Source organism: Melopsittacus undulatus, chromosome 3 (genome assembly GCF_012275295.1).
Source record: "Melopsittacus undulatus isolate bMelUnd1 chromosome 3, bMelUnd1.mat.Z, whole genome shotgun sequence".
In the NCBI taxonomy this organism is placed as follows: domain Eukaryota; kingdom Metazoa; phylum Chordata; class Aves; order Psittaciformes; family Psittaculidae; genus Melopsittacus; species Melopsittacus undulatus.
The window spans coordinates 58,813,990-58,832,006 of NC_047529.1; the positions used below are offsets into that span (position 1 = coordinate 58,813,990).

Sequence of the window (18,017 nt, forward strand, 5' to 3'; positions counted from 1 at the left end):
TTCCAGTGCCTCACCACCCTTACAGTAAAGAACTTCTTCCTTATATCCAATCTAAACTTACCCTGTTTAAGTTTTTACATGTTACCCCTTGTCCTATTACTACAGTCCCTAATGAAGAGTCCCTTCCCAGCATCCTTATAGCCCCCCTCAGATACTGGAAAGCTGCTATGAGGTCTCCAGGCAGCCTTCTCTTCTCCAGGCTAAACAGCCCCAACTTTATCAAACTGTCTTTATACGGAAGGTGCTCCAGTCCCCTGATCATCCTCATGGCCCTCCTCTGGACTTGTTCTAACAGTTCCATGTCCTTTTAATGTTGAGGACACCAGAACTGCACACAATACTCCAAGTGAGGTCTCACAAGAGCAGAGTAGAGGGGCAGGATCACCCCCTTCCACCTGCTGGTCACGCTCCTCTTGATGCAGCCCAGGATACAGTTGGTTTCTGGGCTGCAAGCGCACACTGCTGGCTCATGTTCATTTTCTCATCAACCAACACCCCCAAATCCTTCTCCGCAGGGCTGGTCTGAGTCTTTTTTTTGCCCAACCTGTAGCTGTGCCTGGGATTGCTCCCACCCAGGTGTAGGACCTTGCACTTGGCATGGTTTAACTTCATGAGGTTGGCATCAGTCCACCTCACAAGCGTGTCAAGGTCGCTCTGGATGGCATTGCTTTCCTCTAGCGTATCAACAGACCCACACAGCTCGGTGTCATCGGCAAACTTGCTGAGGGCACACTCAATCCCACTGCCCATGTCAGCCACAAAGATGTTGAACAAGACTGGTCCCCCTGAGGGACACCACTCGTTACTGGTCTCCAGCTGGACATTGGGCCATTGACCACAACTCTTTGCGTGTGGCCATCCAGCCAGTTCTTTATCCACTGAGTGGTCCATCTATCAAATTGATGCCTCTCCAATTTAGACACAAGGATGTCATGTGGGACAATGTAGAACACTTTGCACAAGTGCAGGTAGATGACATCAACTGCTCCACCCCTGTCTATCAGTTCCGTATCCCTGTCATAGAAGGCCACCAAATTGGTCAGGCAGGATTTCCTCTTACTGAAGCCATGCTGGCTGTCACCAAGCACCTTGTTGTTTTTCATGTGCCCTAGCATGCCTTCCAGGAGAATCTGCTCCCAGATTTTGCCAGGCACAGAGGTGAGACTGACTGGTCTGTAATTCCCTGGGTCATCCATTTTCCCCTTCTTGAAAATGGGGGTTATATTTCCCTTTTTCCATCGTTGGGAACTTCACCTGACTGCCATGATTTTTAAATATGATGGACAGTGGCTTTGCAACTCCAGTCCCCAGCTCCTTCAGGACATGCAGATGGATTTCATCAGGTCCCACAGACATGTGCACATTCAGGTTCTTAAGATGATTACAAACCACATCCTCTCCTACAGTGGGCCTAAGGTGATCATTCTCACAGTCCCTGCATCTGCCTTCCAAGACTTGGGGGGTGTGGTCAGAGCATTTGCCAGTGAAGACTGAGGGAAAAAAGTCATTGAAAACCCCAGCTTTCTCCATATCCAGAGTAGCCAGCTCTCCTGATAGCTTTTCCCTACATTTCTCTTCCCTATTTATTCTGAAACCAAAGGTAGGTCATCTGTAGTCTCCTATAAAAACTGTAATGTGGCAACTTACCAAACTGAAAGAGAAAGCAACCTGAATTCATATTGTATCTCCCACTGTTAGGAAATATTGTGCCACATGTTACGGATTTCGTTACCTCAATAGTGTCTGCTCCCTCACCCCACCCCCTACTGCTACCAGTCCACACTCTCAAAGTTGAGTGAGAATACCCTATTGTTCTAAACTATGTATGAATAATAGGTGCAGCAGAGAAACTAAAATGGTAGAAAAACTTCTTGAGGGGTTTACATTTGGATATGTAAAACTTAAAATAATCTTCAACAATGTACAATATAATCAGAAAATATACTGCTAGTTTCATGACACAACCTGAAAATAAAAGGTTATGTTTGAAACACATTTTTGTTAATATTATCCAAGTAAATAGGTTTAGTAATGCAGCCCAAGGCAGCACACCATTTCATCCTGTTCAGACATTACAAGAACCGCATAGCTTACTATGTTTAAAATTATTAAGGACAGCACAGGTCTAGAGCCATAAAGGCTTTTATACATGCAAATCAATTACTCAAATCAAGCAAATAACAAATACCAAAAGTGACAGAAAGGGACATCAAGAGATAAGATGAATAAAGCTGCTGCTAGCCTTATTAGAGAAGGCAGCTTTAGAAAGAGAAAAGTAAGAAGTAAGATCTGTTACAGGCTCCAACTCCTCAAGACACCCAACACAGTAATGTTTATTCAGGAGCAGTTTTTCCAATTTTCCCTCCTCAGCACAATATTCAGACAAGTCTCAAGAAACCTGGTGGTATAACAACTACAGAATTCAGTCCCCCTGAGGTAAGGTGAAATTCAGGAAATCTATTTGGAGAACAAAGGATCATCCCGCTTCCAAAACTGCTAATAACAATTAAAAGAACTTCAGAAGATTGAAAGAGTCTGAGATTTGTTTCACTCCCATGTACAGCACAGATGCCTGTCAGTGCGCTAAAAGACATAGTTAATATATACTGCAGGTTTTACAATACATTGCTTTTCCTGACTGAATGTGACAAGGAAGGAATTTCCAAGAAATGGCAGACAAATTCCTGCCAGGTATGCTGTTGGAGCATTTCCTGATACTTATCTCAAAGTACTTCCACACCCTTGTTTCCTGAGGGGCAAGTGCCTCTTGACAAGCACTTACATGAGTGGCAGTCTGCATCACCATGTAGGCACCTGCCTGAGATGATTTGCTGCTTGGACACAGGGCACCACCCCATACCTCAGCAGCTGGGGAGCTCAGCAGGTGGCTTTGATAGTGATGACGTTGGCTTTGATTGTGCCCAAGCAAGCCTGCATTTGGGAACCCCAGCCTACTCTCAGAGGTTTATTCTTACAAAGTCTGACACAAAGAATGACTGACTGCATCCTCCTCACAAGCTCCATCAGAGGGGAGGTGAAGACCTAGCACACTTCCCTCGTCCTTGGAGACAGCATTGTGAATAGCTTACAATCTTCACTACAGACTGTGTGGACAGTAGCCACTGATTGATTTATACTCCAGGTACCACTTCTAACTATATATTCAGTTGATAGAATTACTAATTATGTGACACACAAACCAAAATAAACAAAGCTTACTTAGCTAGCTTCAGCAGACTCTTAAATAAGGAATCTACATATTTGGAGACATCCTACTTAAACATAATTGAAACAAACATAACTTCATTTGCTTGTTTACTATTGCAGTCACTAGGCCAGTTGAGTGGACAGCTTACTGTCCTCAAAATTCAACAGAAATGAGAAAATACATCTTATGGATCAGATGAACATGGAATTCTGAACAAATAACAGACAGTAGGAGCTTAAGTATTATGTCCCTTGTGACATATATGGCAAACAAGTGAATCTTTGCAGGACAAAACCATTAAACATTAGTAATGTACAGCTACTTCATTCCAACTTCCTCACCTCCCAGAAATTATGCAGGTCACCTTACTTAAGGCAGGTAAATTTACAAATTTATTGTTCTCTGAACACCGAGACATTGCTCAAGACAATCTATTGTTTTATCAAGATGTTTAAATGTCTAATATTTTCTAAAAGTAACAGCAATAAATCTGCAACAGTTAACAATGAGACTGGTTGCATTTCATGATCAAGTATGTTTTGTCAATCTACTTTACATCCTTGGAATGAAAAGCTTTCTAATAAATTAGCTGGAAATAATGGAGTCACACATCTCGAGACACATCTCCACTGTGTGTACAGCACTGTCTGAAGACATCTACTCTAATTCGTCCTCATAACCTTGTGCTGCTGTCCTCCAAACATCTTTGCATGGATGTAGTATTTTAACTATGGGAAACTGAGTTAAGAAACTTAACACAAGTTTTCAAAGCAAGTAGCAGGAAAAGGTTATCCAGTTTACATACTGATATATATGACCTGGCAAAAGCTTTTATTAGCATTAGGGGCATTGACTGAACACCAGAAGCCTAAAGCTCCAAAATCTAAAATTAACTTTTGCAGAAACCTTAAGACTCAAAGCTTAGAACAAAAAACCCAACACAACCAAACACGCACACATCATCATCCCCCCCAGCACCACCAATCGCCTTGAAAACGTAAGTGCAAGGATTCCTCATTCTCCCATTTCTGTGTGTCAGTACCTCCTATATATGCAAAACAGACTTAAGGAAGCTCTAGTGCTATGATGAGCTATAAGAACCCATTAGTGCTTTAACTAGACAGTTCTTAAAGACAGAAGGTGCCGGAAGTTTGACAATCAAAACAAAACTGAGTTTTCACCAAGCCAGTAAACACAAACGTTTCCCTACCTATTAGCAAAAGTACTTCACACACTTATCTCCCTCCCTTGTGAAAAGCTTACGCAGTCTACCTGGTATCTAAACTCCTGTAATAACCAAATCTGATTACTTTTGTTTTCCACAACCCATCTGTTTTCAAGAAAGTGCTTGACCAATGTGCTAAAGAGTTTCTGTATTAGCAATAAACAGTACTTGCAAAAGGGAAATACTCATATCTGAACAATCATATTTAAAGTAATAGCAATAAGATCCAAACAGAAGTGAGATTAGTGACAGTATAAAAGATTCATATGACTACTAATCATATTTCTTAAACAAGAGAGGGTGGCTGCTATATAACTTTGCCTAAAGGGAAATATAAAACTTTTTCACTGCATTTTATGTCAAAGAGCAGAAAATTAATAATCAAATAATGTAGGTGAGATCCAGTTGAACAATGGATAACTTAAAAATATAAGTCACTTATACATATTTATTAGACACGCAGTCACTAAATGATACCAGACAGATGTTATCCTTCAATACTACAGAGATGCACACATGCACGATCTTTTATTGGTACTGTTCACGGTGTCTTCTTAAAGACATTTATTTGTATAAATTTGAAATGTATGTCTAGCTCTATGCAAGCAATACCAATTTTCAGCTTGCATAAAAATTTGTCCAATCCTCAAGTTCAAAAAAACACAAATCTTTTGTGTATTCTCAGTGGTTCACCACTATCTAGTAACCATATGAACCATAGAAATAATGCACAGCTAGAAGCACTTGCACAGAATCAACCATAATGTTAACTACAATACTGTAGTGGATCTCATGCAGAGCACACAGTGCTCATGTAGAGCATGAAAGACCAAGAAGTCCTTGATTACGGTAAGCACTACTTAGCGACAAATAAAACATCGGTGTGTTATCAGCATTGCTCTCAGACTGTACCAGCTCCTACAAAGAAAATGAACTCTATCCCAGCTGAAACCAGCAGAGACCTGACTCTCCAACTGATGCATCAGAAACATAGAAAAACTTTAAATTGGAAGTGCCTCTGGAGGTCAAACTTTGGAATAAAAGCTCCTGCACCCCCAACCTCCCCTACGAAAAAAAAAAAAAATCTGAAGAGCTGTCTATACAAAGTCAAATGAGTTTGCTCAAGGCCTTGCCCGGTCATGTTTTGACCATCCCCACAGGTTTCCACTCAACCATTCTTACTTCCTCTGTCCAAATATCCCAGACTTCCTCCTGCAGAACCTTGTAACCATTTTCTTTTGTAATTGTACAACTCTACTGCCAATGGAGGCACACCTGAAAGCAATCTGACTCCATCTAGTCTACCAGTCTTCCTTCTAGGTAGTGGAAAGCAGCTATTAGGTCCATCCTCAGCCTTCTCACCTTCAGCCTCACAAGACAATTCTCCCCAGTCTCTTTTAATATAGCATATGCTCTAGCCCCTAATCATCCTAGCAGCACTCTGCTGGACTCTTTTGTATTTGTCAATGATTCTTTTGTCCTGGAGTCCCAAAGAGGCCAACAGCATTCCAAGCAAAGCTTTACAAGTGCTGAGCCGAGGGGAAGAATTACTCACCATCTGGCCATATTCTAGGGGATGCAAGGGCAAAAGCAGATCCCTGGTTAATCTTCAATTTTGCAACACACACAACAGACTTTTAATTCAGCTTGCTGTTCAACATTAGCCACTTCCACAAAGCTGCTTCTCAGTCAGTCCCTAGCCTGTCTGGATATATGGGGTTCTTCCTGTCCCTGGTGCAGGACTTTGCACTTGTTTCTGTCAGCTCCTGCTTGGCTATTGCTCCAGCTTGTCACAGTTCTTCTGAATGGCACATCTGCCATCAACTGCTCTCAACAACTTTTTCATTTAGTCATAAACTCACTAAGGGTTTAAACTGTCACATGCATATGATCAAATAAACTGTACTTTACAGACAGCTAAAAGTCAAGGATTCAATGTGTATTTTCTTAACATTAAAGGAAGGGAATTTTCTACTGACTCACGCTCTAATAAGCATTGTGTTTGCAGCCAGAAAGGAGTCTTCTCAAAATTGAGTATTAATTCTACTTCCACTTTGTTTCCAGGAAGGAAACATGCGTGCAGAGCTCTGCTGACTGCTGAGCAATGTTAACCAATTTTGTAAGAAGTCAGGATTTTTGTAACATGCCTCAAACATGAAGCACCGTTGATGATAAAAGATAAATATTATAAACACTTCAAAACTAAGTGTACCATGCTATTCAGAAACAGCCTTTCCAGGTAGTTACTCTATTTCTCAGCTATTTAAAGACTTGTCTCTAAATTACTTTAGAGTATCTAATCTCATAGTTCTTATTTGTGTATAACAAAACCACAGATAATCACAATTATCATATCTTCAGGAGGACCCCAATACATATTTGACTACTACAGTTCAGTGCCAGCCTTTTTGAGAACAGAGTTTGAAATACTGGTTTGGCGTCATTAAAATGCACTATTTTTTTTTCCTGTTTTACACATTGCCACCATGCACAGGTAAAATATTGCAGTTAAATGCTGAGGTTACTTGGGTATTTTGACAGACTGTGATACATAATACAAATCCACAACTGAAGATGGCACATAAGTTTACTAGTCTTTTTCAGACTGTTTTCAGGAACAAGTTTGCTATCGCATATGGAAAGACTTTAGAACTGTTTTGACTTAATGTAAATGACAGACGCTACCTATAGAAATATGTGGAAATATTCTTCACATCACAGTTAGCAAAGTAACAACATCCAACATGAATGTATCTGGAGGAGTCATAATCTTCCCATGCAATTACACAACAGTCATTACCTGAAATATCTCCACCATATGAAGTGCCCATTAATCTTACATACCCTCCAAACTTGCATTCAGTTGGCATGTTACTATGTAATACCAGAAGAAAGCAGTGGTGATTGTAAAATTTAAATGTCAAAAACAAATAGGTTTTACTGGGCCTGCCCATTCCAAATAAGACATGGAATCACTGGAAACATCATGCTAACTAGCTCAAGTACTAGTAACAGTCAAGTACAGGGGTATGGGCCTCAAGGTTGGCAAGCCAGGTTTGCCACTCCCTTTTTAGCACTATTATAACTTAAACAAATTAAATCAATTCAACTCAGCTTGCCTATATGCACTGTGACAAATTGCCAACAGAAGTGTTTATTATCAGAGAACAATTAAGAAAATCTTCCTTATGTAAAGTTAGCTGTAAACTCTAGTTTGAAAAAATATATTAATTCATAAGCCACACTACATACATTAATGTAGTAATATACATTATTAATATTTGTATTAATAATGTATATTAATTCGTAAGACACACTACAAATTGAGCTACAGATGCAGCCCAAGAAAAAAAGTGGGAATCCCTCCCCCAACACTGTACAATTAGGTTTGAGAGTAGTGTATTTAACACATTTACTTTTATGCTGTAATTTATCCATTAGTTTTTATAGCAAAGTAGCATTATGAAAATAGAGAAATAAAAGCACATTGCTTGAGTGTTGCAGGCTAACAGGATATTTTGAAATGTATGACAAAGCAGTATGTAACTCTTCAGATTATCTATCAGATCCTAAAAGGTCTTTTCCTCCTGTTTTAACATACACAAGGGAGCCATACCTGTTGCCCAGGGAGGTTGTGAATGCTCCATCCCTGGCAGTGTTCAAGGCCATATCACCATGCCTTGGGTGATATGGTTTAGTGTGAGGTGTCCCTGCCCATGGCAGGGGGATTGGAACTAGATGATCTTAAGGTCCTTTCCAACCCTAACTATTCTATGATTCTATGATTCTTCTTATTTATTAAGTATGTTCACAAAAGAGAAGTTTCACTTTAACTACACTGTTTCCTTAATATCACTTTCCTTCATTTTTCTAGGTCATCAAATTATCTGGAAAAGATTCAGGGAAAGAAAATCATGAAGATGGAATACTTTCTTTCCTTTAATCAAATATGAAAATGTATATATCCTATAAGCTTTCTGTGTAGCCTAAAAGCAGGTGATGTCAGTAGGTATTGTCACTTGAGTTAAAAAGAAAGCTCTGATAACTATTAAACAAAAATGTGTAATCCATTTTTGAAACACACAACCCACAGGTTGTGTAGGAATAAAGCAGCAGGGCTTATTACAGACTTTCCCTAGTAAGTCAAAGAGAAAAGGACACCTGCCAATGTCACCTGTCCTCCCATTCTCTGTTCACAGACTAGATAGCCTGCATATTTTAATACCTTCTTTGCCTCTGCTTATGCTCAGTTCACACACATGAAAATAGAGCAGCATATCTCTGTAAAATTCACTAACCTACTTTGCTTTCCTTGTACTATGCTTTTTCTAATGCAGCTTTTCTTCAGAGTTAAGACACCCTTATATTAATGTATCTGTCAAGCTCAGGCATTTACAAGCAAAAATAATGTAGAAGCATTTCAAATTGTGAAGCAAAATCCCCTCAACTATTAAAGTTAATTTTAAAAATTAAATCTGGTTTTAGAGATAGTTTACTGTGAAATTTAGTTAGACCTTACACATCTTACAGGAAATGACATTTTAAGGGGAGGGAGGAAGGAAAGCAGAAGGCACTAAGAAAAAAAAACAAAAAACCAAAAACAACCCAGGCTCTGCATCACTTATACCCAAGTAAAACAGACTTACAGGAACACAGTCCAAGATTCTCTCAATCTGAATCAAGTCTACCAAATATCTGAAAAAAGCTGTATGAGATGAGAACAGTGAAGGCAGAGAACCAGCTGATTCGTGGTTGGGGTTGAAGACGAAAGGCACACCTGCTTCAGCAGGAAGTCTGGAAGGTGGCTGCATTTCTGAAGAAATGGTAACATTCCAGGAGGAAGAGTCTCAAAACCAGCACAAAACACAAAGGCCTTGAAACTTCAAACTCTCCACAATAGATAAATAGGTTATATGGTTGGCAGATCAGTTGTGCCAAAGATAGACACCTCCAAGCTTGCTCCCTCAGAGTTTCACGGTTTTCATTAAACACATGGATGTCTCATAAAAGATGGTGAAAACAATAGAAAGCACCTGCATCTAGCTCTGTCTATCTGTCCCTAGACAACCTCTTCTCATGGCAGAGACTTAGTATAAAGTAGCATTGTGCTTTTGCTTTTCTCCGTTCTCTGCCTTTGTGCAGTTCATGTCCTCCTTCGAGACCCACTGTTTCTTCCCAGCCTCACAATGCCCTTGTTGAGAGCAGAGCAGAGAAAGCCAATGGGGAAATGCAGACTGCTGTCAATTCCTCACCTCTGCACTGCGACAAGGGCAGCAATGCGAGTAGAACCAGGCCAGTAATGAAGAGCAATATTGCAAAAGTCAGTTTCCAGGGGGTGATAGTTTAGAATCCTGGATACTGCACGATACAGGGCTGAGTATTTGTGTAGTCAGTCGTGCAGGAAGGGTAACAAGCCAATAAACACTGCAGAACTCACACTGAAGTCCAGGTCACAATCCATTACCAGAAAAAAAACCAACCAACCCAAACCACAACCAATCAAATCCAAACAAAAATTACCACCACCACTACCAAAACAACAGAATCCCTGGAAGGCCTGCTCTGATGCATCTCATACTTATCAAACTTGTGTGGGCCATGTGTACACAGCACAAAAGAGGTGCTATTTCTTTTTGGCGCTTCAAACACTTCTGAACGGGAATGTGATAACCTAGAAATAACAAAACTTCAGCCCCTCAAAACCCCAAGGCTGGTTTAAATATAATTTAGAAATAAAAGCAAGGCAACACAGGCCTGATTCTGTCAGAAAGACATGAAAGAGATAACATGCATTAGAAGGCAAAATATTGCATATTCTGAATATTTGCAGGATTTTTCTCCTTTAATAAGAACAATTCAACATGGCCACTTAACTTCTGGTAAGTCCTACAGCATGAATGAGCATTATATTCTTTTTCCATAATATTTCCAGTAAAATAATGACTTTATTATATTTTATAACACATAAAGAAGCCTTAAAATTGGCTTTGAGTTTTTACTAGTTATTTCCCCCACTCATGTATCAAAAATATGAACTCTAGTTTTCACCTGTTATAAAGGATGCCTATGAAAATTTCAGGATTGGTTGCTTATGTCTCTCCACAACTGATGAAAAGCAGCTGTGTTGGATCTAAACCCTTCCTTTTTCAGAACCATCATATACCGAAGCTATAGATACTAATTCTCTGAACAATGCAAAAAAAATAATTAAACAATACAGCTGTCCTCCAAAAAACAGCTCAGATTGCATTTGTTTGAATCTGAGTCACCACTAGACTCACAAAGTCTTAATGTTTCAAAGCTGAAAGCCTTTATTTTTCCACATAAAAGGCAACAAGAAAAAAAAACACCCACTGATAATCCTCTATCCATGACAAAACTGGCCATAACACTATTAGAGCAAAACCAGTAGCAACCTTTTCCATCATTTCTGACCAAAGAATTTTAACAATTCTTACAAAGGAAGCGAGGTCAGTATCTATATAGCCTGCATTTATCACTTCCCTACCACAGTCAGCTATCCATGACACTGGTCAAAATCAGTACAACACAGATGTACCTGTCACAGAGAAGTTTAATAGCTAAGAAATATCTGTTTTATGGACAAAGATTGGCTAATTGAAGTCTAAAGAACAAGCAAAACCACAGCACAAGTAACTGACAAAAAAGTATGTTTACTTTCGTGATTTGGTAGCAGATTAACACAAAACCAGAAATGGTGGGAGGAGGGATGTAAAGGTTGTTATGAATACCTACCAGCTGTTACCAGCACAAGATTTTGCTGCAAATTCACCGTTATAGCTCTCCCCCTAAAAGCAGCTGAAAAGTTTCTCATGCTACCCATTCAAGCACTTCCTTCTCAGCAGAAATATCTCTACTGAATTACACTTGTAATTGGTAGTTACATATTTCCAAACAAGAAAAACTAGATATTTTTCCCAAAACATTTAATACATATCCTCTAAATACAGCTATTGCTTGTTACACAAATAGCATATCCTGTATTTAAGAACTGAAGAAAATGTTTTGAAGTTTCACAGACAACAAAAAAAAACAAACAAAAAAACCAAATCTGCAGATGTATCATTACTTACAAGGAAGTTATCACAAATGCTACTTTCTTTTCTTTTTTGTGGTAGTTCATTGTTTCACAAAGAGGTTTAAAATTATTACATCTCAAATGAAAGCCTACAAAAACATACTGAAAGATACAACATGCTTAAAAAGAGTCATCTTAGTTTCACAAGCTTTTCTTGTTTCTCTTTTATGAAAAGCTGAGAAATTAAAATTAGCATTTGAAAGTATTCAAAAGATTGTTCAAGCTTCTCATTTAGGTGTCAGATTCCACAGGTGTGATTTCTCATCAAGTACAGTGAAACCTTGAAATCAGTCTTGCTAAGCAATATTGTAAAGCAAAACAGTAAAATTTTGGTTTCCCTACAACTGAAAATATTTAGACAAATAATCAACTAAAAGAGAGCCTATGATTAGCACAGAAAGAACACACTGCTTATCTGGTTCCCATACCTTAATATCTTAAGGGTATCAAGGTTGTGTAACTTCTGGTTAAGAAAAGGGCAGTAACTTATACCATTTCATTGTGTAGACAACTCTTCTTCCACTATTATAACTCATTATACTTGTATTATAAGTCATACTAGAAGTATTTTAGTTTTAATTTTAAAAAGTATTCATAAAAAGCACACACAAAGTGCACTGCTGGGAACATTTGAGTGCTGGGATGAAGTGACAGGATTTGTTTTTGCAATAAAGCTATTAATTCTTGAAACAGAAAATAAAATTATGCTGGCACAGCATTTTGCTTCCCTCAAGCTAAACTGCTTGCAAGATGTACAACAGCAAAATACTTTTTTTACAGAATTATTAATATAGCAGTTTAAATTGATTTGTAACAATGTAAGCCTTGGGGAAATACCTATTTTTATACTGATTCTGTCTGCCAGTGGACCAGAACTCTTTATTTACTGCTAATTCACTTTTGCGAGTATATTATCAGTCAGTTTGCTAACTAATAGCTATACAAACCAGAATCACTCAAGAAGTACTTTAAACTGAAACAGACAAAGTACAGTTTCTCCTCAATTTCTAAGTCTCCTCCAGTTAAATAAAAGAAATAGAGACCAGAGTTTCTAATAAGCACCCAATCTTCAAAATTATTACAGGAGTATCTTTCATAGGAAAGGCAGTATCACTAACAACAATAACAAATAACCAGAAACTCCACACACTCACTGAATACACACATTAAACCCAAATTAACCTGGAACCTCACTGTCTAAAGCAAACACATGCCTTAGGTCTTCTTGCATTCAAAGCACTTCCTGTTTCATTTAATTTCTCTTATAAACATACAGGAAGATGTTAATTCTAGGCATTTAGTATATTGTACCTCAACACAAAATAAACGTCTTCATGCTTGCAGCTTCCATAAAATACATTTACCAGTAATAATATAAATGACAGCTTCAGGAGATGAGGAAAAGACATTGGAAGTGGCACTACCATCCATTCCAGATAGCAGTTTCTGAAATACTTAAACTTTTCAACTTACAGGCCTCTAAGAACCATGATTAAAAAGAGGAGACACTAAAACCAAAAGAAGTTACATTTTGCACAGTTGCATTTTGCAGTACAGATTCTGCCATTTGTGCAAAGAAACAACACTATTTTACAACATCCTGTGCTGAATTATTTTTGCTGCTTTTTCAAGTCAATACTTATCTATGCAGAAATCTTTGTGAAAGTCATGGTAATATCAATTAAAAAAAACCAAACACCCCCCCCCCCAAAAAAAAACCAAACCAAACCACCAAAACAAAACTACCCCATGAAAAAAACCTTCACCTTTTGGCACAGAGAGAAGTAAAATTATTATTCTACTGGGCAACTTTTTTTAAGTTTACCTGTATTGTTTATCAGTGACTATCCTCCAGCATTAACTGGAGGAAACAACATTTTTTACCTTACGGTCCAAGATTAGTAATAGTGAACAGTGTTTACACCTCAGGTGTCTCCCACATAAAGACCATAAGCTGCACAAAAATACAGTAGACAATACCTATCTATCTTGTTTTGTTGCTGGTTCTGGTTTGTTAAAATAGAGTCATGACTCAAATTAGTTGTCTGAATAACTGAATCCACATTTGGATTATCGCATAAATGATGACTTAAAAGAAGTAATAAAAAAAAAATCTTTTCCATGAAATTAGACTAAAATTCCACAGAACAATGACAATTTCTATCCTGCACCATGACTAAAAATTTAACAAATTAATTATTAGCATGCTAGACCTAAATATAATTCATAGTTGATTCACTGTATTTACCATTTTGTAATCCCATCCACAATTGCTTATGATCCTTTTTTTGCATCTCATTGATAACTTGGCTTTTGTGCTTTAATGCATCTGCTTCTTTTATAGAAGCCATAAAATGAGCTTCAATCACATCCTTAGAGTGGCAGTGTAGAAGATCCTTTTCTGGAAAATTCTACAAAGAGAAAAGATAGATCAAGATAAATAAATGCATCACATAAGTTAAAAAATGATAAATAAATGATAATTTTAATTAGGTTTACATTTATAAAAATAAGCACATTGGAATGTGCTTATGGAAAAATGTAATAGCCATTCTCCCACTCTACTGACAAGAAAGGCTTTGCACTGAAAAATGTTTCAGGGAAAACAAAAACTTTAGCAGTTTTCTGTAAAAACAGGAATTACTCTAAATCACTGACCCTCAACTTGATAATACACCAGTGAATGTATTTAGGCCCTTAGGTACAAAATTTAGGAAATTAAGAGCTTTAACATGTTTTCAAGCAGATATGTAATTCTCTGGCAATGAACAGGAGAAAAGGGGAAGAAGTACCTAACAAGCACCAAATTCTTACTGACTCTCAGTGGCAGGTTAGCACCCATTTTTATCCAGGACTTCGAAAAAATGTTTCCTCCAAGTATCACCATCCACATATATGAATATATATGAACTACAGCATATATGCCATTTACACTTCTTAAGATACTGGAAACTGTTTTCAGCTCCAACTTTACCTAATACATGTGCCTACTACAACTTGATTTTATACTCTTTTTATTTGGTTAGAGCTGGCACCATTACATTCAGTATTGCAGATGTACAGTTACTTGTCAGGTGAAGTAGGGTGTTTTTCAAAGGGTTTTACAATATCACAGAATCACAGAATCCTGAGGGTTGGAAGGGACCTCAAAAGATCATGCATTCCAACCGCCCTGCAAGAGCAGGGCAACCTAGAGTACAATATAGCTACATGTCACAGTAAGAGCAGTATATTTCTGGAAAAAAAACCCAAAACAAAAACACCCACAAAACTAACAAATACCCCCTCCCAAAAAAAACAACCAAAACCAAACCATATATTCCCTCCTCCGCTTAAAACCAGGAAAAATTGTGAACACTGCTTCGAACTACAGGAGCTCAAAATAGCCAAGAACCACTAACAGTTGGCAATATGAAAGGGAGCTGGGTATAGCCTTACTTGAAGAAAATTCTAAGGACAAAAATGATAGGTCCCTTCTCATTAGGTTATTGAAAAGAGCTGGAAATTAAATAATAAAATTTCATGTAACAGTGATTCATCTTTGTGACAGTGAACCCAGATTCTGGAAACCATGGATCAAAAAGATGAGTACCTTCTAAAACAAGGAGTATAAAGGGAAGAGAAGACTGCTAGTATCTTTTCCACTTAAGTATATAAGTTCTGGTGTTGAACTCAAAAGGAAGTGCTATTGTTACTTAGGACTAAATTATGTGGAACTGCCAAAAATCTAAGTAAAGTCTGGTAACCAATCCAGAAGAAAAGAACAGTCAGAAATAGCACACTTCAAGAACAAGAGAATTCCTTAAATACAAGAATTCAAAGTGAGACACTGGTATCCCTCAACAAAAGATCAAACAGTGGAATGTACCTAATGTTGAGTAAGACAGAAACCTAGGAACTTACTTTCACAATTAAAAGCTTAAGTTTTAGCTAAGTTTATGATAACGACAGTTTTGTTACATGTGTCTAAATATTCAACTGCAGGGTCTAAAATTTCTGGACATTCCTGACTTTCACAGGTAGGCATCTCTCTACTGACTTTCTTCCAATGAATTACAGGGAATGTCAGTCCCTGAAGATGTGCTTCAGAGACTATATCCAGTGTGGTCCGCACAACAGCAAGGAGATGTTTAAAAGTGGTCAAAGCCAGCTAAGCTAGTGGAAATAATTTAGCCACAGTATTAAAAGCTGCATCATATGTAATTTTCCAAGCTTCTGGAAGATAACACTGTGGAAGACTAGAAAACACTCCTACAACCTCAGTGCTGTCTACTCTTTTCTTTGGAGGAAAACCACTGTCACATTTCTATGCAGCACTGTGAGCAGAAGCTGAAAAAATAAAATATGAAAGTACTAACTCAGAAAATAACACTGCTGCATCTACAAGAAGCACACAAAACAGTTTCATCTACATGAGACTACCAACAGAAAATATGGCATCCCCATTATAAACTAGGGCCCAGGACGGTAATTTCTATACTTAAATATAGATCATGTATGCTTATTTTATTTTTAATTCTACTTGCCTTCTTTCTACTTAAGGGAATAGTGATCAAATGTAAATAATTGAAAACTTGCTGGTAGCTGCCCCTGGCTATACAACTATAAGACTTGCAGACGGTATTAACATATACCAAATTCACATATTATTATTGGTGAAGTCATATTCCCTCCATATTCTGTATCTTTGAAAGAAAAGTTGTTAAGGGTTGACTCTTATTTTCTTAGAAAGCTCAAATAGTACTGGTTTTATTTTGCATACCAGTAGACACCTGCAGCATAAATTTGGTCATAAAGAAGAAGGTATCATCTGTATAGACAGGCGCACTAAATGTCCTCTCAAATAAAAGTGTTCCAAAACCATCACAGGTAATTTCAACAGTCTGGTTTCATAACCCATAAGCGATTTATCTATCAGTTCTAGTTCACAAAACATCTGTTTCATTCTGTGACAGTCTAGTTGCACTAGGCTACATTTATACCTGACCCAATTTTTAGCCAAGAAAACTAAAACGGCAGCTGCTGTTACACAAAAACAGATTTCTGCAGTCTCTCCTCCTCTACACCAGGTCATAGATGGAGAAGCAGGTACCAGCAGATAAGGGCTTCAGCAAAGGGAGAATGTCAGCCTTTCCCCTAACAAACCCCATTTCCTCCCCTCCAACAATGTTACCATTTCCAGAGCAGTTCACTACATCCTATCTACTGCTCAAAAACCTGGAGAGTTGATTACCACCTTGAGAACACGAACAGAGCTAAGCATGCTGCAGAGTAGCATGCGATGAGTTTAACAGGAAGACAAAGAGTGTCCCCTCTTTCCTGTAAAGCCACACTGGGTAACAAAAGCAACTTCCCAGACTATAGCTTCTCATGATTCTCAGCCCTCAGTGCTCTGTTCAAGCTCATCCTTCTACAACTATTTAAGGCAACTGTATTTCAACTTTACTGGAGATATAAATGCATGTTACTTTATTGCATACCAGAAGTACAAATGAATAAATTGTTTCTTCAGGACAAACAGTAAGTGTGTTTATTTGGTCTGTGTACATTACACAGGGGGGGCAATTACAAGTATCTCTCAACTTTCAAGTTTCTACTGAACAGAAAGAAACTTTTTCCAAGTTTTTAACTTTAAACAAAGAAAACTTGGGGGTGGGGGGGCTGGGAGGGTGTTAAAAACACTCTTCACAGATGTTTGAGACATCTGCTGTTGACTACATGCTTTGGTAAAAGAAAAGAGAAAGCCATGACAGCACAAGCTAAACTGCAGAAAAATCTATTAACTGTTCAATTAAGCCAAATAAAAATTATAGCTCTTTGAAAAATAACTACACACAAATGAAAGTAATCATCCAGGCAGGAATCCCACACCTGAACTATTCAGCTGTAAGATACTGTAACACATGAAAATGTCTTCAATATTTTTACATACTTTGATATATTTATTTTTTTTTACTTTCAGAATTAAGATGGGCTTATTTAAATAAACTTTCAGATTACATAAAAAATAGGAAAGATTTAGCAAGTACTTAATCCAAGGTGTTATATTTTTAAAAACTAAATTACATCAGCTTTTAGTTATTTCTGCTGACCTTTAAGATACACCTTTGAGACAAATTTAAATTAGCTGATCTTCTGACAAGCAGTAATACAAAGACACTAAAGTCAGTTCATATGACTATATGAAATTGAAAGGCACTGTAGTACTGCAACTTATTTCTCAAGATAGGCCTACTTTGGGATGGCAACATCACACACTGTCACGGCTGTTCTCCCAGAGCTCTCAGAATGTGTAACAATGAAATCCTGATTTATGAAACTAGACATCTTTCAGTTCTTCAGAACAGTCTGGAAGTTTTTTCATCCCAGCGCTCTCTGACATACATCAATGTAGCAATTGCAGTGGTTTCAAAAACATCCCCAACTTCATTCAGTCAGTCATTTCAGAAGTTTCAACATGTACAAATACATATTGTAAGAATGTA

The 18,017-nt window shown here is 37.8% G+C and overlaps 1 protein-coding gene across 3 annotated transcripts in view; it reads right to left on the reverse strand.

Moving 5' to 3' along the window:
* Positions 1 to 18,017, reverse strand: part of ATG5 (autophagy related 5) — a 77,921-nt gene that overhangs the window by 45,682 nt on the left and 14,222 nt on the right. For all 3 annotated transcript variants that reach the window (XR_004081326.2, XM_005154663.3, XM_031054065.2), the window contains exon 5: positions 13,781 to 13,943. Coding sequence is in view for 2 of the 3 variants with exons in the window: in XM_005154663.3 (XP_005154720.1) it covers positions 13,781 to 13,943 (163 nt within the window). In the remaining variant the exon portion in view is untranslated. The remainder of the gene's footprint in view (positions 1 to 13,780; positions 13,944 to 18,017) is intronic.